General features: G+C 48.8%; 1 protein-coding gene across 12 annotated transcripts in view; it reads left to right on the top strand.

Annotated features, from left to right (window-relative positions):
* FHOD3 (formin homology 2 domain containing 3) overlaps nucleotides 1–27,130 on the top strand; it is a 483,564-nt gene extending 456,434 nt beyond the window's left edge. For 7 of the 12 annotated variants that reach the window (XM_089305775.1, XM_008261221.5, XM_008261220.5 and 4 more), the window contains 4 exons: nucleotides 3,676–3,699; nucleotides 5,595–5,769; nucleotides 14,540–14,701; nucleotides 26,533–27,130. In XM_089305775.1, the coding sequence (XP_089161901.1) occupies nucleotides 3,676–3,699; nucleotides 5,595–5,769; nucleotides 14,540–14,701; nucleotides 26,533–26,615 (444 nt within the window). In that variant the 3' untranslated portion in view covers nucleotides 26,616–27,130. The remainder of the gene's footprint in view (nucleotides 1–3,675; nucleotides 3,700–5,594; nucleotides 5,770–14,539; nucleotides 14,702–26,532) is intronic. The other 5 variants (XM_008261223.5, XM_002713503.6, XM_089305774.1 and 2 more) reach the window with 1 other exon arrangement.
* Nucleotides 27,131–27,945: the final 815 nt, after the last annotated feature.

Genomic DNA, 27,945 nt, shown 5'->3' with positions numbered 1-27,945 from the left:
GACGAACTCATGTGATTGAAGACAGAGTCCGACAGGCTTTTGGCGGTCCCTGGAGTCGCAGAACAGCAGGTGGGAAGAGAATCCAGAGTTTGTGAGTCCAGCAGCAGTGTCCCTGCTGCACTTTGCACCCTCCCCCCCACTTCCTTCATCTGCCTACCTCAGCCACAAGCCTGCCCAGGCCCCAGGTGCACAGGGTGTTCAAATGGCACTTGCTCAGTGAGTAGAGGCTGTGTGAAGATGCCTGGGACAGAAAGGGGCAGATCCCTTGTCCATTGTTAGTGGGTGATAAGCCTGTTCCAGGCAGAAGGGAAACTTTTTGGGACTTCTCTTTTGCTCACTACATATTGTTCTTTTATTATTTGTTTATTTGAAAGACTGACACACACACACACAGAGGGAGAGAGAGAGAGAGAGAGATCTTACACCCATTGTTTCACTCCCCAAATGGCTGCAGCAGGTAGGGGCTGGGCCAGGCTAAAGCCTGGAGCCAGGAACTCTATCCTGGTCTCCCACATGGGTGGCACGGGCCAAATACTGATCCATCTTCCGTTGCCTTCTAAGGCTCATTGGCACGGAGTTGGGTCAGAAGTGGAGCAGCCAAGTCCTGAACCCGTGCTCTGATCCGGGGTGCCAGCCTAACAAGCGACAGCTTAAGCTGTGGCTCCACACGGCCGACTTACTATGCAGTCTTACTTGGACTCACTCAGGGAGAGCAGTTTCTTTCTATACTGATGGATTGAAGCCTACTGAAGATGTGGTTCTTTTCATCATTTGGATTGGTGTCTGTGTGCTTCCTCCATCGGCACATGTATCTGAGTGGCACATGGGCTTTCGGTGATACTCGGAGTGGAATGAGGAAGACTGAAGCCCGGGGGGAGGGTGCATCACTATAAGACTCAACTGACTTCAAGTAGAGGTTGGGCGAGGCAGAAAATTCACTTGGAAGAGCTCATGGGAGTGCTTTCTGTGGCCAGATGTGTGCATGCATGCAGCCGTCCAAGCAGAAGGCACATGCGCCCTGCTCTTGCAGGAGTCCACATTCCTGAAGGGTCTGACCCCTACGTGGAGACTGGGTGCATTAACCTAGAAATGTTGTTGTGACTTTAGGACAGTTCTGAAGAGAACCGAGGACCGATGAATCCCCTGCCTTCTGCCTCCGCCCCAACCTCTCGTTTCCTTGAAAGGGAGTGCTCGGCCCCCTTTCTCCAGGAAGAGCCCCCTCTGCAGCCCCTCTGCGGGTCTGGGTGCTGTCGCCACAGCTGAGAGACATCTGTCTCCTCTCCTGCAGGCTGGGTTCAATGGGAGGGGTATTCACCCTCTGGGAGGACAGTGACTTGGGCGGCAAATTGAATCCACCTGGGCAAACTGTGGCCCACATTTCATTCCAGGGTTTTATTTTAGTGGAAATGCGACACACTGGAGGGTGAAAAGTCCAAGTCCAATGTGCTTATAGTTAGGAAGACACATCAAAATTTCTTGCCAAATTCTTGAGAATTTTTTTTACAGATCCCACTAATTTTTAAATTCTGTGCTCCCCTGAAAACATGCAGCTTTTCATAGTTATAAACAGAGGTAAATGTTTCTAGGGTTTGACTTTAAAAATACTTAAATTTCCGTTAAAAGTTAGGCTTGTGGGCTACTAGTCCACGTTTTTCAGTGGTCGGAGGCATTATTTGAGTAGAAAGCCTGCCACCTGCTGGAAGACCAGGATAATGTGGCTTTTCCTCTTGGTTATTAAATGCTCCTTGGGTGCACCAAAGACAAACGTGAATGCAGCTGACCCTATGTATCTGTGGATTCCACCACAGATCAAAAATATTTGAAAAAATTACAGCTGTGTTGAAAATGTCCAGAGTTTTTGGCTTTTCATTACTCCCTCAACAATACAGCATCACAACTATTTATATAGCTTTCAAGTATATTAGGTATTATAATCTCAAGGTGATTTAAATTACATTGGGAGCTTGTGTGTAGGTTCTGTGCTAAACTATGCTGCTTATATAAGGCACTGGAGCATCCTTGGGTCTGGGTGTCTCTGAGAGTCCTGGAACCCATCTGTCACAGATACCAGGCACAGTTATCTAACAAAAGACAAGCTCTCCCTCAGCTATGTCACCCCTGGTTGGAGAGTCACCTATACCCAACTTAAGCAACTGAAAACAAAAGCAGACCGGAAGTTGTGAGTTATGGATCCCCTGAATGTTGGAAGTGGAAGATTTTAGAGAAATAGCCCACAGTGAGTCACTTTTAATTTTGGTGTTGAATAAAGGAACATGGAAGCAGTAGCAATTAGAGACCAGAAGTCACAGGGTCAGCCCTGACCACCCTGTGTTGTTAGTCGCCTGGACCAGCTCCTGGGTGTGTCTCCCTCTGCTTCTCTCCCTGTTTCTGGTATGCAGAGGGGCTCCTTTCTTCTAACCCCGAGGTCCTCCCAGCTAAGAGTCTCTGTGAAACTAACTCCTCTTGCAAAACTGGTGCTGGAACGAACGGTGGCATAGAGAAGGTCACAGAGCAGCTGTGGCCCTTCCTGCTGCCACTGCACCAGGAAGTGGACACCCCAGGACTTTCACACTGGGGGGCAGTCGGCCGCCTGGCTGAAACCCTCACCCTGCCTCAGCCCCAGCTTCCTCCTTGTAAAGGGGGAATTATGGTTACCATAGGGATGTTGAGAGGGCCAGGGCTTTGTGTGTTCGGCACCTTGCACGTGTGCTAACAGCTGCAAGCAGCGCCACTGTCATTAAACACGATGACCAGGGGGTGGAGCATGGCTGTCTTTCCACGGGGATAGGGCAGTGTGGAAGGTGACAACCAGAAGTTCTTGTCATTTCACTGCCAGAAAGTGTAAGGTGCTTCTCCAAAAGCTCATGTCTGATTTGCTGGCCTGATCTTGTAACCTCCGTGGAAACGCCGATATGGAAGGTGGGTTTAACTTAAAGTCAGAAGATGGACACGACTTGCCGCACTTGATGTATTTTTAGAAAAGGAAAATTGTGTTTAAAGTCATGCAAAGAGGTTTAGTGAGAAGTCGTGAACAGTGCAGACAGTTCAGATGGCCAGCATGAGGGACAGGAGGCTCTAGAAGACTGCATCTCCTGTCCCTGGGGAGAGGCAACAGGAAACGTGCAGCTTGGACCCTTGTTGCACTTGTCCTATCTGGCCTGGACATAGAAAGATAAAAGGATTGAGTGTAAGACCCAGGCCCTCAGCTGGGGCAGGGATGGGCCAGCACTCGGGATGAGAGGGCAGAGCTAGGTTGGTCACGGCTGGTCTGCTTGCTGCTTGTTGTGGCCCTGACTGCCCAGCAGGTGCCAGTAGGCCCATCAGGACATGGCTAGCCTTGCAGCAGGCCCCAGAGCTGGGAGGTTGGTGGTGGCCCAGGAACCAGGTCAGCTGATGACTGACCTCCTAGGCAGCTCAGGGTATGAGCTTGAGTTCTACAAGTGCCCCACCCCCACCCCGCCAACTTTGGTCAAAGCTGTCCTGGGAGCTCAGGGAGGGGTGTCCAGATGAGATGGGGGGTGGGGGGCTGGCAGCTCCTGATGCAATAAGGTGTCCTCTCGTGGTGGTGGCCATTTTCTTTGCAATCTGCTGTGACATTGGGATGACCTCATCTTTGCTGACTTCTGAGCCTTCTAAGAATCACTTCTGTCTTCTCTGTTCTGTCCTGTCGAGTAGACGGATGACGAGGATGAAGTTGAGGTATGACTGGTTCAACATGAAGATGCCACATGTGCTCCCATGTGTCACAGAGCCTAATCTGACATAATCAGCATGAACTGTCAGCACCATTCCGACTTTAAACCATGCACGGGCGTTTTCTGGTTGATTTTTGTGTGATCACTAACCACTAGCAGGGGTTCTCGTGCTGTGTGTGCCAGGGGACTAAAGGGTTAACTGCATCTTCCAAGCTGTTCCTGAGTGCAAGCTGATCAGGAGCCCTGTCCTGAGTGGCAGCTTAGTGGCTGTCTCCCTACTACAGGAAAATAAACAAGGAATTTTATTTCTAGGCCAAGACTTTTTGGCAACTCAGGTATGAGAACCAAATTCTAGAATAACCACATAGAGAGTCCTAAAACCACAAAGGAAGTGGGCAGTGGCCAAAATCCAAGCTAGAGCCTCTGTCATCAGCCAGGGAGCAGCCTCTGATGGGTGCCCATTTCCTGGATTGGCATCTATGGCATCCATGGATTTGTGTGTGCAGAGCTGGGAGGGCGGGGAATCCTGCCCCTGAACCTGGGTGCAGGTACATGAAACAGAGACCAAGTTGGGGATGACTGGCCCTGGAAAATGAGGAGGGGGCATTGTAGATGGTACAGGTCACAGCTTCCCTGTGGGTTCTCTGTGGCTGAGACACTGGATGAAACAGGAAGCCAGGAATCTACGGAGCTGCCCTTCTGTTGTTCATCCAGATGTCTGGCTTTCTGTTTAGACTGTGTTCTGGCACAGCCCTTGCAAAACATACATTCCCTGACTTGTCCAGTTAGAGAAAACCACCGTGTGTGTAATGCTTGTTAAGATAACCAGATCCTCTACAGAACCACAAGTAGTGAGTGTTGCCGAATGCAGATGCAGCATGAACTTGTGTGTCGCAGTCTGTTCTGGGCCCTCACACTAAACCCCTTGGAGCCACCTTAATCTTGGAGGCCCTCAGTTTCCTTTCCTTTAATGTGAGATGGGACCAGATCTACAAGAAAACTTCCCAACTCCCCTTTTTTTTTTTTTTAATTTATTTGAAAGGCAGAGTGACAGAGAGGGGGAAAGAGAGGGGGAAAGAGATCTTCTGTCTGTTGGTTCACTCCCCTAATGGTCATAATGGCTAGGGGTGGGCAAGACCAAAGCCAAGAGCCTTGTACTCCATCTGGGTCTCCTCCATGGGTGGCAGGGGCCCCAAGTACTTGGGCCATCTTCCACTGCTTTCCCAAGTGCATTAAGAGGAAACTGGTTCATAAGAGGGGCAGTTGGGACTCAAACAAGCACTCTGTTATGGGATGCTAGCATCATAGATGGTGGCTTAACCAGATGCACCACAACACCCACCCTACCAACTTTTAACATTGTATGGTTCTACATGGACCATACAGTGCTCACATTTAACATTGTATGGACTGAATTCGCTTTTGCAGCTCTGCCATTGTGATAGTTATGAGAACTTGAACTGCTTTCAAGAACTAGATTAAACAGATAAAGTTTGATACATTTGAATAGCAAAACATTTCAATCTTTTTATCAGGGCTTTGGTGTTAGAAACAAATTTGCTTTCCGGGTTTGTTGTTGATGCTGTTGTTTTCAGCTCTCGCCAGAGTTGATGCCAGTCCCCACGAGCAGGCACCAGTGGGCATTCAGGGTGCTGCTCCAGTGCGTGGATGGGTGGGGCCTGCTGGGGCCCAGGGGCTTCCACGGCTGAGAACAGGTCTTCCTGTAGAGGCAGATGCCTTGACATGGATTGGCAACCTCATTGACTGTTGTAACTAATGCATTTGCAACGTGCTTGCAAAAATGAAGGAAGAAGGTTCTCCTCCAGCAAAACTCTCCTAAGCTTGAGTTGGCTTTTGAAGTCTCCCTCCCCTCCTAACTTGCCCTTCTTGGTTTTGCAGTCTGGCAAGTTCTCTGGCACTTCCCCGGCTCCTCCGAGCCAGCCGCAGGGTCTGAACTATGCCGATGACGCTGCTGAGCATGAGAACATGAAGGCTGTGCTGAAAACCTCTTCCCCTGCCATGGAGGATGCCACCCCGGTGCTGGGCATCCGCACTCGCAGCCGTGTGAGCCGAGGTAACTCGTGGCAGGGTGGGGTTTGTCCTCTCGGTTTGGCCATTTCCTGAAGGCTGTGGTCTCTGCTGCAGGATGCCAAGTGCCGCTTCGGGATGCTAAGTACTGATCCCAGCTGTAGGCTCCCCAGGACTTTGTCCGAATCACCCACTTTCCCCTATTAGCACCGTCAGGACTGGCCTTCATAGCTTTGCCTCAGAAGCCAAGAACACTCCTCAAAGTATTGTTGACTTTGCACAACGGGGTTTCTTCCAATGCATCCTCATGGCCTGAAGTCAGGGCTAGCTAATTGCAGCCTGCAAGTCACATTCATTCTGCTTCCATTCTTTGTAAATAAAGTTTCATTGGAACCCAACTTTGATTATACCATTGGTATGTCTAATGTCTATTTTGCACTGCAATGGCAGAGATGAGTCTTTTAGGCCCTGAAGAGCCGAAAATATTTATCCTACAAAGTTTGCCAACCACTGGATTAAACCAGTAACCCTCCCGGTAGAGGCAGAGACCAAACTAAAACTTCAAGGTAGTAAGTAGGTTCCAGATTTGGTTATAATTGGAAGGGATTTTTAAGTTTGACTTAAGAATTAGTGTTTTACATCTGAAAGTGTTCACTCATGTTTCCTTGGTCTGATCTGAAACCATGTTGACCCCTCGCCCAAGCCCTGACTATCGCTAATGGCAGGATGAAGCCTGCACTGTTCACGCTCTCACTCTTCCTATCCTGTCGCATCAGCTTGCCTTTCACTCATCCAGACATGTTGGCACCACCCTTCTCAGAGCACCCTGTGCACCCCCAAGTCCCCTGTTGCTCATGTTGCCCCACGGCTTGGAATGTCCTCTGCTGCCTCCAGGTCCCCTTCCCCTCCAAAAACCACCTCCTCCAAGCACCCTGGCTCCTCAGGCTCTGTTTCCCCTGGATGAACTCCCCAAACCCATATTTAGGCCTCCTCATGATGATGCCCTGGAAAGAGAATCAACTGCTGGACACAGGCTTCCTCCCCAGGCTGTGCACTACCCAAATTTTAAAAAATCCATACATCCACCCACACCAGGATGCCCTGCAATGCAAAAGGGGGTGCTAGGAGCCATTCTGCTGGGGCAGGAAGTCAAATGGAACACGCCAGGGAGGCTGGATTACAGGTTACATAGAGTGGGTCGCAGAACCTCAGTAATGAATGGTGATGGCAGCACCTACAAGGTGTCTCTGGGGCCCTGCTGAGCACTACAGCTCCCCCAGGATAGAAGGCAGCTGGAATCTGGAGGGCTGCCAGCTGGAGAAACCCCCAAGAAGGCCCGTCACTGACCTCCACTGGCCTGGCTCACTGAGCACTGCTTTCTGGAAGCTTGCTGTCATCGACTCTCTTCTTTATATAAAAACAGTGATAGCAGGAACAAATGCAATATAAAGAAAGTGATGATGAATGCAATTCTAGGCTCCCCCGCCCCGTCCTGACCCCAAGTGTGGATCATTTTCATGCAATGCATATGGCTTCTGAGTTTTCTAGAAACTTAAGAGCTAAACACTGGAGAATCGCCAAGGGTTTGCAGGCTGTGTTCTCAAACCCTGAGGATTGTGTGGGATTCCCTAGTGGAGCTGCACCTCGGGCTCTTTCATAAAATCGCTGGCAGATCTTCATGTTTTGTTTAAGTAGAGTATTACTGTCTCTAGTTCCCTTCTATTCTTTGGGTTGGAATTTAGTCTTTAAAAAAAGTAACTGTTTTAATAGGGCTTTTACATTTTACTTTGATTCACAGCTAAGGATGTGCCAGGGATGGGCTGCTTCCCTCCACCTCTGCCCCAGGGTTACACTAACAAACACAACACAGTGTGGAAGACCCATCTCTCAGTTCAACCTTCATTCCCAAACCATACCACACATATTTGTATATACTGTTACTTCATCAAAGAATCAACAGTTAGGCTCTTCGGGATTCAGTCTTCTCAAACCCTCTGACATCTAGATAGTTTTGGATGTGGAATTAGAAGAAAAGAAATGAATATTGTGATGTCAGCCTTTTAGTGACCAGCAACAGAAACAAACGAGAAGAATCACAGTCCTGAGTTTCATTGAGGGACGGATGCACTTATTTATGTATTTCAAAGACAGAGACTGAAAGAGACCTACCATCTGGTGGTTCACTCCCTAAATACCCACAATGCAGGGTTAAGCTGCTGCCTGCAATGCCGGCATCCCATATGGGCACCTGTTCAAATCTTGGTTATCCTACCTCTGATCCAGCTCCCTGATAGTGTGGCTGGGAAAGCAGCAGAAGATGGTCCAAGTGCCTGGTCCCCTGCACCCATGTGGGAGACCTGAATGAAGCTCCAAGATTCATCCTGGCCTAGCCCTGTCCATTGTGGCCATTTGGGGAGTCAACCAGTGAATGAAAGATTCATAGTCTCCCTCCCTCTCTCTCTCCCTCTCTCTTTCTTCCCCCACCCTTTCCCTCCCTCCCTCTTCCTCTTTCCCTCCCTCCCTCTTCCTCTTTCCCTCCCTCCCTCTTCCTCTTTCCCTCCTTCTTATCCCTCTTTCCCTCCCTCTTACCTCCCTCTCTCCATTTATAATGCTGCCTTTCAAATAAATAAATCTTATTTAAAAAAAAATGCCTGTGACAGCTGGTGCAGGGTCAGGGCCATAAGCCAAGAGCCAGGAACATAATCCATGCATCCCACATGGGTGGAAGGAACCCAGTTACTCAAGCTATCCTGTTTCTCAGGGTCTGCATTGGCAGGAAAATGGGATCAGGAGCCTGAACCAGGATTCAAACCCAGGCACTCCAAATGTGGGATGGCATATTTGCAGCTAGAGTAATGACCTGCTCCTGCGAGGTCATTCTGATGGTCTGGTTTGCTGTGTGCAAGGAAGGGTGCCTATTTCTTGGCCAGCGCAGTCTATATAAGGCCTCTGCTCTAAGAAGTGATAGGAGACAATGTATGTGAATAAGAAAGAATAGAAGAGAGAAAAAAGGAAGGTCAGGACATGAGGAATATATTACTGTTAAATGCTGAGCAGTAGATCGTCAGTCTAGAAGAAGCTTAAGGATGGGAGTGAAAGAAGGCGGCTCTGCAGTGTTGCAGAGTATGGGGAAGGAAATCACTTGTGCCCCATGTATGCAAAAAGGCCTAGGACAATGCCATGTGGGAGTCTCAGTCCCCAGCAGCTCCTGCAAGCTTTGTGAGTTGGGCTGAGTGTGATGAGCAGTGAATGTCAAGGAGGGTGCCAGTGACTGCCCTGCAGCCATAAGGCTGGAGTCTGGAGTCCTAGACCTTGGTAATGCAATGGGAGCTGTCATAGGAGATGGAGTGCAGTAATGTAACATAGCAGGTTGTTGCTGCTTCAACGGAAGCTAGACATCTGTTCCTGAACAGAAAGGACAAAGAGAAGAATCACTGCTGGGTTTGTCACAGTATGGGTTCATTTTCACTGACGAGAGTGATGAGAAAGAGGCTGTTCAGTTTCTCTGCACTGTCACACCATCTATAGAGAGACTTCTGCTTCCAGATGGCGTGCAACAGGGAGTGGCAAGTCACCGCTCTAAAAAATGTAAGGCTTTCTTTTCTTATTGTTGTAAAGATTTGTTTATTTATTTGAAAGTTCGAATTAGAGAGAGGGGGAGAGTCGGAGATCTTCCATCTGCTGCTTTACTCCTGGATGGCTGCAATGGCCAGAGCTGAGCCGTCGCTCCCCCTCTTCATGGAGGAACGACACAGGACCCTGTGCTGTTCTTTTGTCTGCTCGGCCCTCCCCGGGTTTGCTGCTGGTTCTTCCCGGTTTGGCTACCGTCCCTCCACCTCCGTGGAGGGGCAGGCCCCCTGCCACCTTCCCCACTTCCGCAGGGGAGCGGCACACCGCCGGCCAGCTCTCTCGGGGGCTGCACAGGTGTTCCTTCAGATAGATGTTCCTGGTGCATGTTGTCTCTCTCCTCCTTTATAGTCCTCTTCCACCAATCCCAACTCTGCTACCCACATGCCGAGTACGCTGCTCTCCTCCAATCAGGAGCAGGTCCTACAGTTTATTGGTTGAACTGGAGGCAGCTGTGTAGAAGCTGTTTCCTCCTCTCCCAGCGCCATATTGTGGGAGAGCAGATGCATAGAATAAGTCTTAATTCCAGTAACTTAGTCTAGTCCGAGTTGCTCCCAGTTGCTCCCCACATGAGCCAACTGGAAACAAGGAGCCAAGAGCTTCATCCGTGTCTCCCACGTGGGTGGCAGGGGTCCAAGCACTTGGGCCATCTGCTGCTGCTTCCCCAGGCACATTAGCAGGGAGCTGGATCAGAAGTGGAGCAGCTGGGACACAAATCAGCACCCATGTGGGATGCCGGAATTGCAGGCAGCAGCTTTACTTGCTATCCCACAACGCAGGACCCAAGGCTTTCTTTTAAGAGACAAGAGAGAATGGTAGGAGGGAAGAGGACTGGGACAGGTAGAACTGCAGGAGAAAGAGACTGCCTGTCTAGGAGCATTTGCGAATCTGGGCACAGGCCGAGGGATGGGCTTGTCCTGTGTGGAGAGGCTCAGAAGAGAAACCAGAAGAACTTGAGAGAGCAATGTGAGTTGGCATCAAAGATTGGAATTGGGAGGATCCCCCAGTGCATATAATTTTCTCCCAAGACATTGGTAAGTACAGCCCTGGCAGAGCAGAAGGTGATGCTGGGCCCGAAAGAATGAAGGAAACCTCCTGCAGCCTTGAAGCACTGAGAAAATGAAGGCAAGCTGAAGGACGCACCCTTACCACACACATGCCAGCCTCAGCCGCGAGGCAGGCTCAGTGAGAGCAGGCTGATTTCTTCGAAGTTTATATTTATCTGAAAGAGAGAGACGGAGAAATGATCCATCCTCCCACCAGCTGGTTCACTCCCCAGTTGGCTGCAACAACCAGAGCTAGGCCACTTCAAAGCCGGGAGCCAGGAACTCCATCCGGGTCTCTCACACAGATGGCAGGGCCAAAGTACCTGGCCCATCATTCGCTGCCATCCCAGCTGCACTAGCAGGAAGCTGGATTGGAACTGGAGCAGCCAGGACTTGAACCAGCACTTGCATATGGAATTCCTGACCCATTGTGCCACAGTGCTGGCCCCAAGTGGCTGATTCTTATCCACAACTGTGAGCTGGCTTCAGCTCACTGTACCTATTTTTTTGTAATTTATTTGACAGATTTAGACACTGAGAGAGACAGACAGAAAGGTCTTCCTTCCGTTGTTTCACCCCCCAAATGGCCACTACGGCCGGAGCTACACTGATCCGAAGCCAGGAGCCTCCTCCTGGTCTCCCATATGGGTGCAGGGGCCCAAGCACTTGGGCCATCCTCCACTGCCTTCCTGGGCTACAGCAGAGAGCTGGACTGGAAGAGGAGCCACTGGGACTAGAACCTGGTCCCATATGGGATGCCGGCACTGCAGGCGGAGTATTAACCAAGTGAGCCATGGCGCTGGCCCCACTCACTGTACCTGTTAATGGTACCTCATCATATCTGATAACAGAGGAAAGTGAGGTGACTCCAGAGGAAGTAGCACTGACCTCAGTCTCTACATTCTTCACAAAGTCCAGTGCATAGTCTAAGTTATAATTCCAGGGCAGAATATGGACTCTAACTCATAATCAAGAGGAAAAGGAGACAGTAACAACATGTTCCTAAGTGAGCCTTTTCTTGAAACGTGCAGTAAAGGATTTGAGATAAATTTATAATGTTTCTTAGAAAAGGAAAATGTAGACAAATTGATGAAAAGGTGGATAATTTCAACAGGGAACTGCAATCTGTAGAAAAGAGTCATTGTCATTCTGGAAGCACAAAATGAAGTATGTGAGATAAGGAACACAATAGATGAGTCTAGTGCAAAATTGTTCCTGGCAAAAAAAGAGGACAAGTAAATTCCAAGACACATGATTAGAAAATGTACAAACTAAAACATGGTAAGAAAAAATGGAAAGAACGAAGCAGAATGTAAGACATTTGTGGACGCCGCCAAGTGGTCTAACACGTATCACTGGAGTACCAGAGGAAGAAGATGAACAAGAAGCAATATCTGAGGAGATGATGCCTGAGAATTTCCCCAAACTGAATCAACATTCCAGCTCACCGATTTGAGAAACTTAGCAAATCCAAGCCGAATTAGTATTGGAAGAACTGTATCATGGGCCAACTGCTAAAACCACACACAGAGAGAAAATCTTTAAAACAGCTGGAGAGAAGAGATACGTTACTTAGTACAAGGCAGTAAGAATGGGGGCTCACTTTTCAATAGCAACGGGGGAAGCCGGAAATAAAAATGGAGAGTGACATCTTTAAATTATGAGAAGACAAAAACCTCTCAGCTAGAATTTGTCTCCAGGGATGTTACCTTTCAGAAATGAGGGCAAATCTTTGTGGTTTTTTTTTTATTTTTATTTTCAAACAATGTATCTATTGTCCTATACTTATTTTCCTTGTAGACTATTTCTTTGGACTGAATTTCTGGAAAGGAAAAAGAAATTATGGTGTTTTCTTCCCATCATGATTGTATTTTTTAAAATGAAGTAAAAATCAGGGGAAATTATGCTATTTTGGTCTAGAATGTTCATCCCCTCTACTATATCTCAGTGTATGGCAGTGTCTTGCTGATGCATGGAGGATGGTGATGAGCCATGTGGCCCGCTGGGTGGCTCCATGAGGGTACAAAGGGCCCAGGAAGAGGAACGTGTTTGTGGCCAGAGGGAATGGAAATAAAAAGCCATGAGGCAGAGAGGACAGGAACCAAGAGGAGGGGGGATAAAAAGCAGAACCAGAAATGAGCTGAGGAAGAAATGACGTCATCACAAAACTGAGTTTGACAATCCTGGATCTGTGGCAGATGTGCCTTTTCAGCATCTCCTGACACATTACATGGAAAGCAGCTTCCCTAGGGGTGTGTAAAATGGGAACTACTGGTTATTCTCAGAGGGACGATCCGGCGATGCCTTATTGATGGCTCAAGGCTCTGAAAATGTATTGTGAGCAAATGAAACTGAAGGAGCTTCGTGTGCTTTTGGAAGGGTAGTTTGGCATTTTAGGGTACGATGTAGAATTTTAAGTCAGTATAAAAGGGGAAGTAGATTTCTGGGTAAAACATAGGCGTGCCACTGACTGCTATGCTCTGAGGAGGGCTGTCGTCAGAGGCTCTGGGTCCCAGGCAGAAAGGTGAGTCGTCTTAAGGCCACTTACCTCCAGTGTAACTCCGAGCCCATCCAGACAATGCAGAATCATTCAGCAGCAGTTTAAAAAATTCACTTCCAAGAAGAGCTTATGTTTCAAGACTTTGGCAGTGCTGAAAAAACTGGCCTTCTGATAGGAGCAAGGAGACCAAGCTCACTTGGGTGTAAGTAGAAAAACTACAATTGGCTTCTTTTTGTGGGTGCCAATGTTGTGGGAATAGTCCATGAAAAAAAAAGTAAACTAACTACATCATCAACAGCAGAAAACCTTGTCTGTTGAGAGCATCGTTGTCCCATAGCTGCAGGTCTGGGGTAACGCAGGTGATGGAGCACCTGGAGTCCTGGCCTTCCTTGCACAAAGTGTCACTGTTTACATATGTAATTCAGTCATGTGCGCTTTCCTAGCGCAGGCTGGGACTCCATTACAGCATGTTTCATATATGCAGTAAAACTGCAACCAGAAGCACACAATATCCATGCACTGTGATCCACTGTTCCCAGCTGTTTCCATCAATATCCATTTTCCTGTGTGCATTCGTTGCCACCCAGGTGGTTGTAAGTCCTGAAACTTAAAAAAGGTAGCAGGGAAAATAGCTCAAAATTTAAAAATGGATGTTTGTTAGCATTTTTCCCTCTGAATTTGGAAAAGCTGTTTTTGTTTGTTTGTTTAACTTGACTGGACCCTAGTCAGGCTGGGACACCTGTGTTCCATAGACGGTGACTTTGAGAACCCTTACCTATAGGGTTTTGAGGTTGTGGACTTCTTATAAAATGAAATGTAGCCAATGGAAATGAAAAATCTGAGCACATTTTATAAGTTTCCTCTGGTAAAAAAAAAAAAAAAAAAAAAACACAAGAACTTTCACAAGATTTCTATCAGGAATGCATAGTTCTGGGTATCTGAGATTCGCCTTAGTTTCTGAGTGTTTAACATGACTTGGGAACCATGTTTTGCAGTGCTTTCTCCTTGCTGTCTATAGGCAGGTGCCTTGAGGCCAGACTTGGACTGTCTTTATCATGTAGCTTTGCTGAAACACATTTTTTCTGCTTAGGGAGCAGATGAATATACCAAAGAAAAGCTCTGTGAACACTCCCTTTGCTAGTGAAGGCAGGTGAACCCGTAAGGGCTTTTAAAGACTACAGAAATCCATGTTTCTATGTAATTTAGTAAGAAGTCGGAGATAGCTGATGTTCACCAGGCATATGCAAGCACCTGTGGAGAATGGTTGGCGCCTGTACATCACAGGGCGTGCATCATGGGCGCTTGGTGACATGTGCTGCAGAGGCTGGCATGTGCTGTCCGCTCTCTGGTGTGCGCTGTCTGGGGCAGGTGAAGGCAGCACATGCAGGATGGAGAGCTCAATTGAGAGAGAACACCGTTTTGTGTTCACACAGTAGTGTGACACAAATGCCCTGCGTGTGGGTTTGTACAGAACCTCTAGGAGGCACTCTGGAGCTGTCGCTAATTCTAAAGCTCTCACTTTGGCCTTTGCTGGCACCTATTGCTGACAGTACTTGGCTGCTTAGGGGAGACTTAGGTTGTGTTTTCATTTGGGCGTCCTTCTCTCTGCATATCTTGCACTCAGGAGCTGTTTCATTTTGCAGGATCCACTAGCTCGTGGACTATGGGAACCGATGACTCTCCTAATGCCACGGATGACGCGGCCGATGAGATCATGGACCGCATTGTCAAGTCAGCCACGCAGGTGCCCAGTCAGCGAGTGGTACCTCGGGAGAGAAAGCGATCCCGGGCCAACAGGAAGTCTCGTGAGTGCATTTGAGGCGGGATCCGCCCTGCTGTGCTGTGTGACCCAGGAAGGGCAGAGACGCAGGGGCCAGCTCTGGGAAGGTTTCAGTGGCTGCCTGGAGTACCCATCTGCCCTCAGCGGAGGGTCTCACACCTGACTGGCAGTGGCGGCCATCGTGGAGGAGAGGAGTGACAGTCACACCTGTCCGGTGTCCCGCATGTTTTGCTCTTTGTGGCCAGGCCTCTCTCTGTTCACACTGTGTCCCCGGGAAGGTCTGGAGGGCCTCAGATGTCTGTGGTATGTAGGGGTGGCCTCAGCGGGCTCCAGTGCCAAGGATGCTTGGCTGGAGGCTGTGTCTCTGCCCTTTACCCAGCACCAAGGGCCAGTGCTGGGCTGCAGACTGGGGTCTCCGGGAGCTCACTGCTGCCAGCAGACACTTGGGAGGTGAAAACCAGGGTCGGGGGAGGCCCTTCAGTGGTGGTTAGGAGGCTCGAAATAGTTAATGTTAGCCTAGACTGACTTTTTTTTTTTCCTTTCCCTACCAAATAGAGGAGTTAACTAAATCGATTTTCCACTTTGTTCTGGGCCTGCTGCCTGCTCAACTGATGGGGGTGGGGTTGCCTTGGTCAGTGCTGGGCTGGCTCTCACGGGAGTCACACTCTGGAGCAGTGTGGCCCCCACAGATCCTTGGACAGCTGCCTTCGTGAGCCGTGGCCTGGGGTGTTTCTGGAACAAGCTCAGCCCCCACGCTGCAGTTCACTGCTGCATCACTCAGTATGGCTTTAGTCTCTATCAGCTCTACCTCGGAGAACAAGGGGCAGTGACAGGGAGCCTGTTCTGTCTCCTCCGAGTAGAAAGACAGGGGCCCTTGGTAGGCAGCAAGTCAGTCTCAAACTCAGAGTGGCCCCAACCTGTCCATCCCAGAGGCTGGCTCAGGAGGTGATGGCGTCGTGGGCTGTGTACACCGACTTGGTGGTTCTGCTGGACTCACACACACACCTGCTTCCCCAATCAAGAGGCTGGAGGACTCTGCTCCTTTATGCGATCTGCCTTAGTTTCTCTTGGGACTTCTCTCTACAAAAGGAAAATGTCACTTGGGTTGGGGGCAGGGGATGCAATTCTGGTTCTGTAAGATGGATGGGCTGAGGGTCTCTTTCCAACGGGCTTCTGAGTGGGGCGGCTGTCGCCGGGCCGGTCCATACATTGAGGAGCAAGGTTCTTGAGCTACGGTTTTCAAACGTGTATGCACATACATCAGAAAGGCTTGCAGAGACTGTTGAGTTCTGGACTTCTGGGCTGCACTCAGGCCCACTACTTCAGAAGCTTAGGGCTGGGGCCAAGAGGTCTGGGTCACTGCCCCCGCTCCTTTGGGGCTTCATGGCATTAGTGGGTAGGCATTCCGACTGCCACCTGCCTTCCTCCCCATGCCCGCCCCAGCCCCTGGCAACATTCCCTTCATTCATTAACTGTCACTCAGGGAGACTGGCTTTTCACACCTGCAAGGATATATTTGTGGCTTCCAGTGTCAATATCTAAGGCCTTCACGTTTATTTTTTCCTGTATTTGGCTATTTCCCCAGTGCTGCTGTGGGTTTGTTGCCTGTCTCCAGGTTTGCCCAAGAACTTGGCTGGGACTTGCTCCTCACGGTTGGGTCTCAGGCGATGTGAGCGCTTCCTGGAGTCTTGTTATAGATAGATTCATGGGTGTTCCCAGAGCAGCCAAGTCAGCATCTGCATTACCAAGATCTCCAGGTGATTCCCATTCATAATAAGATGGAGACACCTTGGACATGAGCCCAGGAGTGGTGTTGCGGGTCCTCAGGAGACAAGCTCTTCTCTGGGCGGAGGTGGGGAAGACAGGTGCATCTATGCTGGCTCAACACAATGTGCTGAATCTCAGTCGACCCAAGCAGCACAGCGCTTCCATTTTCCCAGATTTGAAGGGCGTAAAATAGTATTTTCTTGTGGTTTTAATTTACATTTGCTATATATTGGAAAGGCTAAGCCTCTTTTTTTTTTTTTAAAGATTTATTTATTTATTTGAAAGAGTTACACAGAGAACGGAGAGGTGGCGGTGGTGAGGGAGTTGCGCTGATCCGAAGCCAGGAGCTTCCTCCGGGTCTCCCTTGTGGGTTCAGGGGCCCAAGAACTTAGGCCATCTTCTGCTTTCCCAGGCCATAGCAGAGAGCTGAATTGGAAGTAGAGCAGCCGGGACTTGAACCGGCGCCCGTATGGGATGCCAGCACTGCAGGCACCAGCTTTACCTGCTACGCCACAGCATTGGCCCCAGGCTAAGCCTCTTGTTATTTTCATCTCTTCTTTGTTTTTTTTTTCCTAAATTTTTGTTTGTTTGAAAGGCAGAGAGAGAGAGAGAGAGAGAGAGAGAGAGATCTCACATCCACTGATTCACTCTTCAAATGCCCTCAACAGTTGGGGCTGGGCCTGGCCAAAGCTGAGAGCCTAGAACTCATTCTGGGTCTCCCATCTGGATGGTGGGTTCCGAAGTACTTGAGCCGCCACCTGCTGCCTCCCAGAGTGGATGTTGGCGGGAAGCTGGGGTTGGAAGCAGAGCCAGGACGCTAACCCAGGAACTCTGACGTGGAATATGGATATCCTGAGAAGTGTCTTAACGGCCGTGCCACACACCGACCCTGTGTCCCTTCTTTTGTGCATGACTTGTCCATATCACTTACATGTTTTTCTATAAATAACCTTTTCAATGAAACTTGCCTCACGCTTTTTGAGGTCATGGGTAGATTATATTCAGTAGTTGCTCTTTCGTGTTCTTTTCTTGGTTACTGATAACCAAATAGCAGAAGCCATTGCGCTGAACTCTTGGTCTGACTGCAGCACAAGGATGACCATGGGGGAGGATCTGGGAAGGGCTGTGGTGGGGTGGCCCTAGGGAGCAGTATGGAGAAAGGCTTCCAGGGTAGGGAGTTGCCCGTGGAAGGGAGGGGTGGGGACAGCCAGGGACCTCAGACATTGGCCTGGCCCATCCCTGGAGCCAAGGGCATGTGTCCTTTCTCCAGATCACGTCTGCACTGGCATGACCCTCTGGTCTGGGCACAACCAGATTTGCAGAAGGACATAAAACGTCCCTGGGAACAATAGCACAGTTAGAATCAATTTTCCTCACCAACCTGGGCAGAGAGAGGTTTTGCCTGTTTTTGTGGTTGACATAAAATAATTTACTGTGGTATTGTTTCCATTCTGATTTTGTGCTAAACAGCCATGTATTTTTATTTAGCCAAACACATAGTTTCCTCTGATACAGTTAGAAGCACTACACCAAATGTATGAGTTTGTCTGTAATGGGTCTAACTTATTTGTAGAGGCAGTATTAACAGAAATTTAAGATGGAGGAAGCTAGGCTTTGATTTCCCTAATAAAGGGGTAATAAATTCCGACTTTTCATAAGAGGTTAAAAGACTAAAAGAAAATAATCTGCAAAATCTATATGCGTTCTACTGGTTTGGGCCTCACCCTGAAACAGGGCTGTATTTGGTTGGATTGTTTAACAATGGCAATAAGGTACGTGCATAATGAATACCAACATATTTGGGCTGTAACTCATTTGTCTAAAGACAAGAAGTGATTGACTATTATAGGAAAGAAAACAGAATCCTTTCCATAATCTAGAAACTTATGGCCAGCAGGATCCTGAGTTAATTAAACATCTGCTTTCATGTTTAGTGCTGGTGACTAGGCCTGCACACATCACATGTCCAGCCTGAAATACACAGTGTGGCTACGCCAAGGGCAGCTGAATCAATTCGGGAGTTCCCTTGTCAGGTTTGCTGTTTTTCTAGCTGTTGCCAATCAGGGTCTCCCTAAGTAAATATGACATTGTCCAGGTGATTTCTAACCTGTGAAATGGTCAGTCCAACTCACATTGTGTGGTTCCACAGGTTCCAGGCGCTCTCCAGTCAGCCAGGGGCTGTGACTGGGGGAGAACGTTCTTGGAGTGCTTGTCACCCTCCCTATTTTGGTTTCTCTTTTCCACCCGGAGGGGTTGTATCTTGTCTCAGTGAAGATCATCATCTTTTTTTTTTTTTATTATTATTATTATTTTTTATTTTTTGACAGGCAGAGTGGACAGTGAGAGAGAGAGACAGAGAGAAAGGTCTTCCTTTGCCGTTGGTTCACCCTCCAATGGCCGCCGCTGCAGCCGGCGCACCGCGCTGATCCGATGGCAGGAGCCAGGATCCAGGTGCTTTTCCTGGTCTCCCATGGGGTGCAGGGCCCAAGCACCTGGGCCATCCTCCACTGCACTCCCTGGCCATAGCAGAGAGCTGGCCTGGAAGAGGGGCAACCGGGACAGAATCCGGCGCCCCAACTGGGACTAGAACCCGGTGTGCCGGCGCCGCAAGGTGGAGGATTAGCTTATTGAGCCACGGCGCCGGCCGAAGATCATCATCTTAAGCTTCCTGTCGGCCTTGCCTAGAAAATGATGGGGCTCCGTGGTGTTGGAAGGGTCCTTCCTGGTTTGGATCTGCAGGGCAGGCCCTGGTGGCTGGGGAGAGAGGACGGCCCATGCATCTGCTTTGTTCTTTCCTTTCTTGGACCCATCTTTGGAAGAAGGCTTGCCCCGCTGGCTGCCTGCTTGTGGCCTCTAACCCAGCAAGTCAAATAGAGCCAGGGATTAAGAACTCCCAATGTGTCTTTTTTCTTTTCCCAGGGAGAGTACAGGCCGTGGCATGGTGGAGAGAGGTGGGCTACTCCTTTTTCTGTTGAGTTTCCCTCTAAGGAAGGACTTGGGACTCCACCTCTGATGTGGCCATGACACTTAGGGCTCAGGGCCATGATTTTATAAAGAAGCCATCGCTTTGATAGGACATACAAATAACAGACCAGTCTCCTCACTGGTTAAGAACCTAACAATTGGTCACTCCTACTAGAGCAGGTTTTCAGTGAGAAGAGCCAGAAGTCCAATTCCAGGGTCTGGAGGAAAAGGAAGCCACAACTCTGCTTATACTCCTGACTCATCTGTCCTCACAGTATGACCCCCTCTTCGCCATACATGTGTCCCCTGGGAGCTTTGGGAGTCCTTTTGAAGGGCATGTGATGTACTTCAAATTTATGTGGTGTCACTAAAACTTTATTCTACAGAATGTTAAGAGTTGTAGCCATGATATGAATATAATTTCCTAAGGGCAGTATTATTGAATATGAAACATTATTGAATCATTTTAGATGAAGTAGGAGATATGTTCCATAAAATATTAGATTTAACCTTGACCCTGATCCATACAAAATGAAGTTCAGTTATCTCTACTTTACCAAATGTTTGAAATTATCTAGAGGCACAGACATATGGTGCCACAATCAAAATGCTAAGTGGGCCTGCTGCACTCTGTAGCAGTGTGCCCGGGTTTAAGTCCCGGCCCTGCTTTCAATTCCAGCTTCCTGCTAATGTATACCTTAGGAGACAGCAGGTGATGGTTCAGGAACCCAGGTCCTTGCCACCCATGCAGGAGACCCAAATTGAGTTGTAGGCTCCTGACTTCAGTGTGAGCAAGCCCCAGCTGTTGCAAGTATTTGGGGAGTGAACTAGTGAATGGAAGATCTCTCTAGCTGACTCTCATTTTCTTTCAAAAACATTGATCCAGTCTTTATTTATTTTTATTTGAAAGGCAGAGCAAGAAAGAGAGATCGGCCATCTATCTGCTGGTTCACTCCCCAGGTGACCACAACAGCAGGGGAAGCGGGCCAGGCTGAAGCCAGGAGCCTGGAACTCTATCTGCATCTCCTATGCTGGTGACAGGGGCCCAAACACTTGGGCAATCATCTACTGCTGTCCAGGCACTTTAGCAGGTAGCTGGATTGGAAGTGGAGCAGCTGGGACTTAAACCGGCACTCAGATGGGATGCTGGTGTCTCAGGTGGCAGCTTCACCTGCTGTGTCCAATGCCAGCCCCCAAGGTTTTTTTGTCTTTTTAACTTTTTAAAGAACTTTAGGGGCTGGAGTGATGGCGCACTAGGTTAATCCTCCGCCTGTGGTGCCAGCATCCCATATGGGCACAGGGTTCTAGCCCCAGTTGGTCCTCTTCCCGTCCAGCTCTCTGCTGTGGCCCATGAGGGCAGAGAGGATGGCCCAAGTGCTTGGGTCTCTGCACCCACATGGGAGACCAGGAAAGAAGCTCTTGGCTCCTGGCTTTGGATTGGTGTAGCTCCGGCCGTGGTGGCCATTTGGGGAGTGAACCAAGGGAAGGAAAACCTTTCTCTCTCTCTCTCTCTCTCTCTCTCTCTCTCTCTCTGTAATGCTACCTGTCAAATAAACAAATAAAATCTTAAAAAACAACAACAACTTTAGACTTACAGAAAAGTTGCACTCATCACTCAGCTTCCTGTAATGCTACTGCCTTGCATCACCTCGGACCATTTATCCAAAGTACAGAGCTCCTAACTAAACTTGGGGATTTCTTCATATTTCACTGGTTTTCCCATTCATGTCCTCGTTCTGCTCCACAGGACTACCTGGGATCCCACAGCCCATCTAGCCACCAGCTCCTGAGTCTCCTGTGAGCTGCAGAGGACATTTCATGACTTTGGCACTTTTGAAAAATACTGGCCAGTTATTCGTAGAATGCCCAGCAACTTGGGGGAATCTCTGTCTCTCATAGATAGGATTTTATGTGACCAAAAATGGAAGGAGAAAACCAAGACAAGAATTCAGATGGTGAAATAATTGATATTGATCAAAGCAAAACCAAATCTCACATCTGATCAGGAAGAACTACGCACCTTACAGCAGTTCTCTTATACTGAAGTCCAGAGGGGCATGGCCGTGCCTGCTCTTCTGGCTCCAGTCAGCAGAGAGAACAAAGGTAGTGCCGGGGGGCAGTTCTGAACAGCACTAAAGCTGATTACACACACTTCCCAGCATGCCTAGCAGAAAATCTTTAGAGTCTTAGGGATTAAACAATGTTTAGCATCATATACAAAAACAAGACCAAAAATCTGTCAGTGATCCAAAGGTGAAAGCACATATGGTTTCTCCCATGGAGATGCAAAGCCCGGTCTCTTGCTCGTCAAGTGAAAGATGTTGGAGAATGTCGTGCCAGATTTCAGCAGGACATAGCCATGTCCAGCCTCCTGGCTCGGAGCCTTGTCTAGCACTTACTGTGTGTGCTTGGGATAGCACCTCGATCTCTGTGCTCCCACTGGCTCACTTCTTGGTGAGGTCCTCACAGTACCCATCTTGGAGGGTTTCCAATAGATTACAGGAAACCCGGTAAACACTCGCTATTGGTAGTCATGGTCAGCATTGTTTTTCTTTTTCTTTTCTTTTTTTCTTTTTTTTTTTTTTTTTGACAGAGTGGACAGTGAGAGAGAGAGAGAGAAAGGTCTTCCTTTTGCCATTGGTTCACCCTCCAGTGGCCGCCACGGCTGGCGCGCTGCAGCAGGCGCACCACGCTGATCCGAAGGCAGGAGCCAGGTGCTTTTCCTGGTCTCCCATGGGGTGCAGGGCCCAAGCACTTGGGCCATCCTCCACTGCACTCCCTGGCCACAGCAGAGAGCTGGCCTGGAAGAGGGGCAACCGGGACAGAATCCGGCACCCCGACTGGGACTAGAACCTGGTGTGCCGGCGCCGCAAGGCGGAAGATTAGCCTAGTGAGCCGCGGCGCCGGCAGCATTGTTTTTCAAGTTTGATTCATTTACCAAGACTCACCTGATAGTGCTTTGTAGAATTAAATGGTTTCTCATTTCTAAGGGAGGGGAAAAAAAAGAAAAGGATCTTAAGATCTGATTGCACAGGCAGCCCCTTGTGCTGCCTGTTGACATCAGAAGCACCCTGTGGCAGAGCGCCCTGTTGCCACTGCAGCATTATAAGAGCTATAACAAGGGCCTGGGCATGGAGTGGTCGCTGGTGCCAGCAAAATGACCCATGCTGTTTGTAGAAGAGCTGCAGCGCAGACTGGGGTACACATTTCCAGGCTGCTCTCTGTTAAGCATCTTTGGGGAGGGAAGGCAGTCACATGTGCAAGGCCGGAATGTAGCTTCCACTCGGCTTTGACTGAGCTGGAGCGTTCAAGCAGGATGTGGTGATGGATGGGGAGTGGAGAGCGCCCAGATGCTATCTTATCAGACCTTGGGCTGGCCCCTCCTCACCCCCACACTTGGAGAGAAATCTCGCTGGTTCCTGGAAGGATTATATCCGACTTGGATGTTTGGCTTGTGCGAGTCCACATCTTGCAGCCCCTACTTGCAAGGCCTCTTGTTCTCTTACATCCTCAGCCCTTTTTGGTTTTCTGGAAACTTTGAGTGAAAGACAGCTCCCTGTCTGGATGTGAGCATTTCTCCTTGCAGTGTGTCCCTATTAGACCCCTGTTTCCCTGACCCCAAGAATCTTTCCATAGCTCTTAGCTTAGAGTAGATGTTCAAGTACCATTTGCTGAATGAAGAGTAAACTGATGAGCAGGTGGCAGGGTAAGGGGAGAGGCAGCCAACACCCAAAGGGCCCTTATGGTGCATGACTTGAATTGGAACACAAAACTGACCTCAGGTGACTGGTTTCATTTCATACTCTCTTTCATGTGGCCAAGGGAATTAACATTGACTCTACCCAAGGGGGGGTTCAGATTCTTAAGGTCCTTTTCATTACACTAGGGGGTGGTATATTTCTAGGAGGATTTATCTGAACTGGTGTGAAATCCCACATTAAGTAGGTTATATAAAAGAGATTTTGTGTATGTGTGACTACTCGCTTTTCAGGGACAGAGCTGGTAAGCAAAGGGAGCTAAAATTACACTGGCTTTCCCCAAAGCAGAGGACACATGAACCCAAGCTGGTGGGGCGAGCATGGAGGCAGGGAGCATCCCTAGGGAGTGTCAGAAATACAAGTAGTCCCCAGTGGGGGAACGCATGGCTCTGTGCCCTCTGGTAGGAAGGTCAGTGTGGGCACCAGTGAGCTTTGTTCTCTTCTCTGAGCCTGTCCCAGTGAGCCTCGCCCAGTGCCATACCTATTAGGGAAGTTTCACATGTACCGTAAGGTGTCAGGGTCCTTCCTCAAGTATTTATGTGAAACTAAACTGACAGATACGGGAATCAAGCAGCTGAGTGGAAGCATTGACAAAGCATCTTTTAACACTTGCATGGGTAAAAGTGCCTACAGTCTGTGGGGTCTTCTGTAGTCATTCAGCCAAGAATATACGAAGGGTCTTCAAAAGGTCATGGAAAATGCACATGGTGAAAAAACTATGCATGAGTTTCCATTTTTTTGCATCAAAAATAACCATACCTTTTAATATTTTAATTCAGTTTTCCACAAACTTCTTGAAATCCCTTGTATTATGGCTCATAGACACACGTCCATGCCATCTTCTGCAGGTACTGGAATACAAGGTGACCTGTAAGTGCCATGTGCACTATTGCATTGGAAAGTATTTGGTTAAGACATCATAGCTGGCCGGCGCCGCGGCTCACTAGGCTAATCCTCTGCCTGTGGCACTGATACTCTGGGTTCTAGTCACGGTTGGGGCGCCGGTTGTGTCCCAGTTGCTCCTCTTCCAGTCCAGCTCTCTGCTGTGGCCTGGGAAGGCAGTGGAGGATGGCCCAAGTGCTTGGGCCCTGCACCTGCATGGGAGACCAGGAGGAAGCACCTGGCTCCTGGCTTTGGATTGGCGCAGTGGGCCGGCTGTAGCGGCCATTTGTGGGGGGTGAACCAATGGAAGGAAGACCTTTCTTTCTGTCTCTCTTTCTCACTAACACTGCCTGTCCAAAAAAAAAAAAAAAAAAAAGTTAAAAAAAAAAAAAGACATCAGCTGTCCCTCATTGTCAAAATGAGGGACATTTTATCTTATTTGACATTGTTATCATTCTTTAACAAACAATCTAAGGAGTGTTTAAAGAACATAAAATGTTATTACAAGCTAGTATTTTTATTGCTACTCCATAGAACAAATTTCATTACTCAGTTAAATGTGATCTGCCTCTAGCCAAGACTCTGGAGTCGAACACTGTGTTTCCTTGTGTTAGATACTCAGTCTGGGGCCCAGGGGCCAGGAGTGTAGGGAGGGAGAGTTAGCACAAGAGTAGTGGCAGAGGCATGGCTCTGGGGTCCAAAGCTAGAGTTGGAGATATGGAAGCATGGGGTGGCTTGGTTTGAGGATATCCCTCACCACAGGTCCTTGTGTGTCTCTTAAAAACCCACACTTGATGCTTGTGAGACTTTAATGAGAATTTTGATTCTTTGTGTTAAATGCTTAAATGTGTAAAATTCTATTTTGATTTTTTAATATATAAAGGAAAAAATTCATGTATTTCACATATACAGTTTTAAGAGCTTAATGATACATTCTACCCTACTCTCCCTCCCTCCCTTCTTCTTCCAATTCTCCCTCCTCCTCCTTGTTTTTCTTTTTAATTTTTACCACCACATACTTTCAATTTCCTTTGTAATCACAAGCTTAACCCTCCACTAAATGAGGGATTCAACAAGTAGTAAGTAGACAATAGATTCTTTATAAATTATTTGTTGATTGACTAATTTATGGATTAAATGTTGACCTCCTATTCAAAGTACTGATGTGTAGGAGAGCAGAAGCCAAGTCAGTAAGCCCCTGTTCATTCTACCATGGGCAAGAGTCTTCCATACCCTTTGTCTATGGTTGAATGAGCTTTTATACAGGCAATGATGAGGAAGCATACAATATAGTGTTTGTTAGAGGTAAGGCCCTGGCCTTTGCGGGGGTAGGGGTGATGAGGGGTGTTGTGTCTGAGAAGACACTAAGTGCAGGCTTTACTCTCTCCTTGTCTCAGACTCGCTGTGTGATTGGGGATTTAGGTGGAAGAAAGATTCATAACACATCTCTTCTAAATACAGAAAAAATATCTCAAACTCTATATGACCTTTAAGGAAATACAGAAAAGGCCAAACACAATTAATAAATCGAAGTAAATGTAATTAGTTATCTTTCGAAGCAAAAGGTCTTGTCTCAAGAGGGGCAGCTCCTGCCACCTTCATCCTTATCTGTCCTGTATTTTGTCATCCACATTGATCAGTTTTAAGCAATGGGTGGGAAAAAGTAAGATGCCAAGGGGAACAGGAGCCAGTTTTAAGATCCTGCAATTGCCAGTGTAACCCTGCGGAAGGTGATCGTTGGCCTTTCTTGAGTCTTGCGTGGCTCACTGAGGTCATCCAGCCGGTCCGCCCAGAAGTGCTAACAGTTGGCTCCTTGGCATGGATTCCACGAGGAGTCAGTTATTTGAGTCTTTGTCTCCAGAGGAGCTTTCATGAGTTGAGACCAAGACCTAGTGCGCTGGAAGACTCATCCTGACCGCTGCCCCTTGCTCTGCAGGGCCGGGGGGTCTGGGGCATGGCCCCACAGCTGTCATTGCTCCTCTCGCAGCACTGTTGGATCTTCTTGGAGCCCTCACTGTGCCCTGCTTTTCTTACCGCATCGGTGTCATCAGAACTCACGTTTTCCTGTGCTTTGTAGTGTTTTAGCAGCTCTGATCACTCCTCAGCGGGGAAGATGATTTACACACCACTTGCACTTGTGCAGCTTGCTAACTATCTCTCAGAAGCCTCGTGAGAACATGTCTCACCCCCTTCTCCCTTCTTTATAAAGTCCCCCCCCCCACACACACACACTTACACTCGCTCCTCTTGGCCCTCCATGTCCTCAGATCAGTCTGTTGTCACTCCAGGATTCTGCCTGCCCTGTACACAGACCACCAGGGCGTATCAGCTACAGCAGGGTAGGGCGCGGCAGGTCTGAGCGCTGGGGCTTCCCTGGGGTCCTTGTGGGCAAGGGTGGGTCTGGTGTGCTAAATGCTATATGCCTTGCTGCTGATACCTCTCTTCTTTATCACCCCTTTGCTGTGGTCTGCGGGCACCATTCCAGTGCGAAGGACCCTGAAGAGCGGCCTGACTCCGGAAGAGGCCAGAGCCCTGGGCCTGGTTGGCACCTCGGAGCTGCAGCTGTGAGCCTCACAGAGCGCCTTGAGAAGTGTACGGAGCAGAGGGCGAGCTGCCGCTGGCCGCAAGCCCTCCACTGGGGGCCGGGGGAGACCGGACACTGACCCCCCGGGGTTCTGGAAGAGAGTACCTCCTCCGGGCGGCGCCACACGGCTCGCGCTGCCTGCTCTGCAAGCCGTGCACCGCCAGCAGTCTCCAACACACGCTTCTCTCATCGTGTCCGCTGTGTCTCTCGTGTTCCTGACGCCTGGTTTGTTAGTCCTAACGTGTGACACCTTTTCTGGGCCGGGGGCAGCCCTTTGGAGGAGCAGATCACTTCTGTCACAGTTTCTATGAGGCAGTTTGGCTAGATCGGCAGACTGGGTCTCCGTCACCCCTGAGTCTCCAGATGTAAACCCCAAACTTGTACACAAAAGCAAGCACAGATTGTTTTCCAGTTGTGGATTTCAGATGTACTAAATGTTTATACAAATTCGTAAGTGTACACCGTGTTTCAAATACTAAATAAATAGAGTTTAATGCCATGACCAGAACCTTCTCTCTTCCTGGGTATGGGACCTTCCACAGCCACTTGGGCTCACCTCCTGATTCAGCAAAACCCCTGCTCAGTTTTGCCAGAAGGACCCCTGCTGGGAAGGCCTGCAGGCCGTTTGGGTTGTGTTTTGTTTACAGGATGAGTAGCACCAACAGTGCACTCTAGGAATCTCCTAAGCTTTTGTTGTGGGACATAATAGCTTTTATTAACCTAATACATCATCTTCCTGGGGGGCAGTCATTGTGATGCTAACACTCATTTTGCAAATCTGAGCCATTGGGCCGTGCACTTCCAAGCCTCTTATTGTAAACATTTGTATTCTCAAAACATGTATTATTTGATCAGAACAACATGGAAATTTAAAGCATTGTCTTCAGAGAACCTCAGAATTGCACAGTTAGTGCTCGGCTCTCAAGTCCCTGTCCGGGAGCTAAAGGCATCCAGACGGAAGGTGCCTCAGCAACCACAGGGCAGTGCTCTGGGCTGGTGCCCCAGGGAGTGCCAAGCCTTCCTCAGAAACCCCAGGTCCAAAGTTTCCCATGAAGAACCTCAGCCTCTGAAAACAGGAAAAGGTAAACCATTGCAGGTGGTATTTGGGGACTGGGAGGAGGAGGCTGAGAGGTTATTCCACCTTTACCTACTGTGAAGCCCTGTGACATGCATCTGGGCATGCGTGACTTCTAGACGGTGTGCAACAACACTGCCTAATGAGCAAAGGTAAGTATGTCCACATCATTAGCCCCGGTGACCGTGCCCCTCCTCTGCTCTGTCCCCACTGACCAAGACACGGAGCAGGCGTTCGTG

The sequence above is a fragment of the Oryctolagus cuniculus genome, chromosome 10 (genome assembly GCF_051225735.1).
Source record: "Oryctolagus cuniculus isolate XC-2025 breed Fujian yellow rabbit chromosome 10, ASM5122573v1, whole genome shotgun sequence".
NCBI classification, from domain to species: domain Eukaryota; kingdom Metazoa; phylum Chordata; class Mammalia; order Lagomorpha; family Leporidae; genus Oryctolagus; species Oryctolagus cuniculus.
This window is presented reverse-complemented; position numbering and strand designations above follow the sequence as displayed.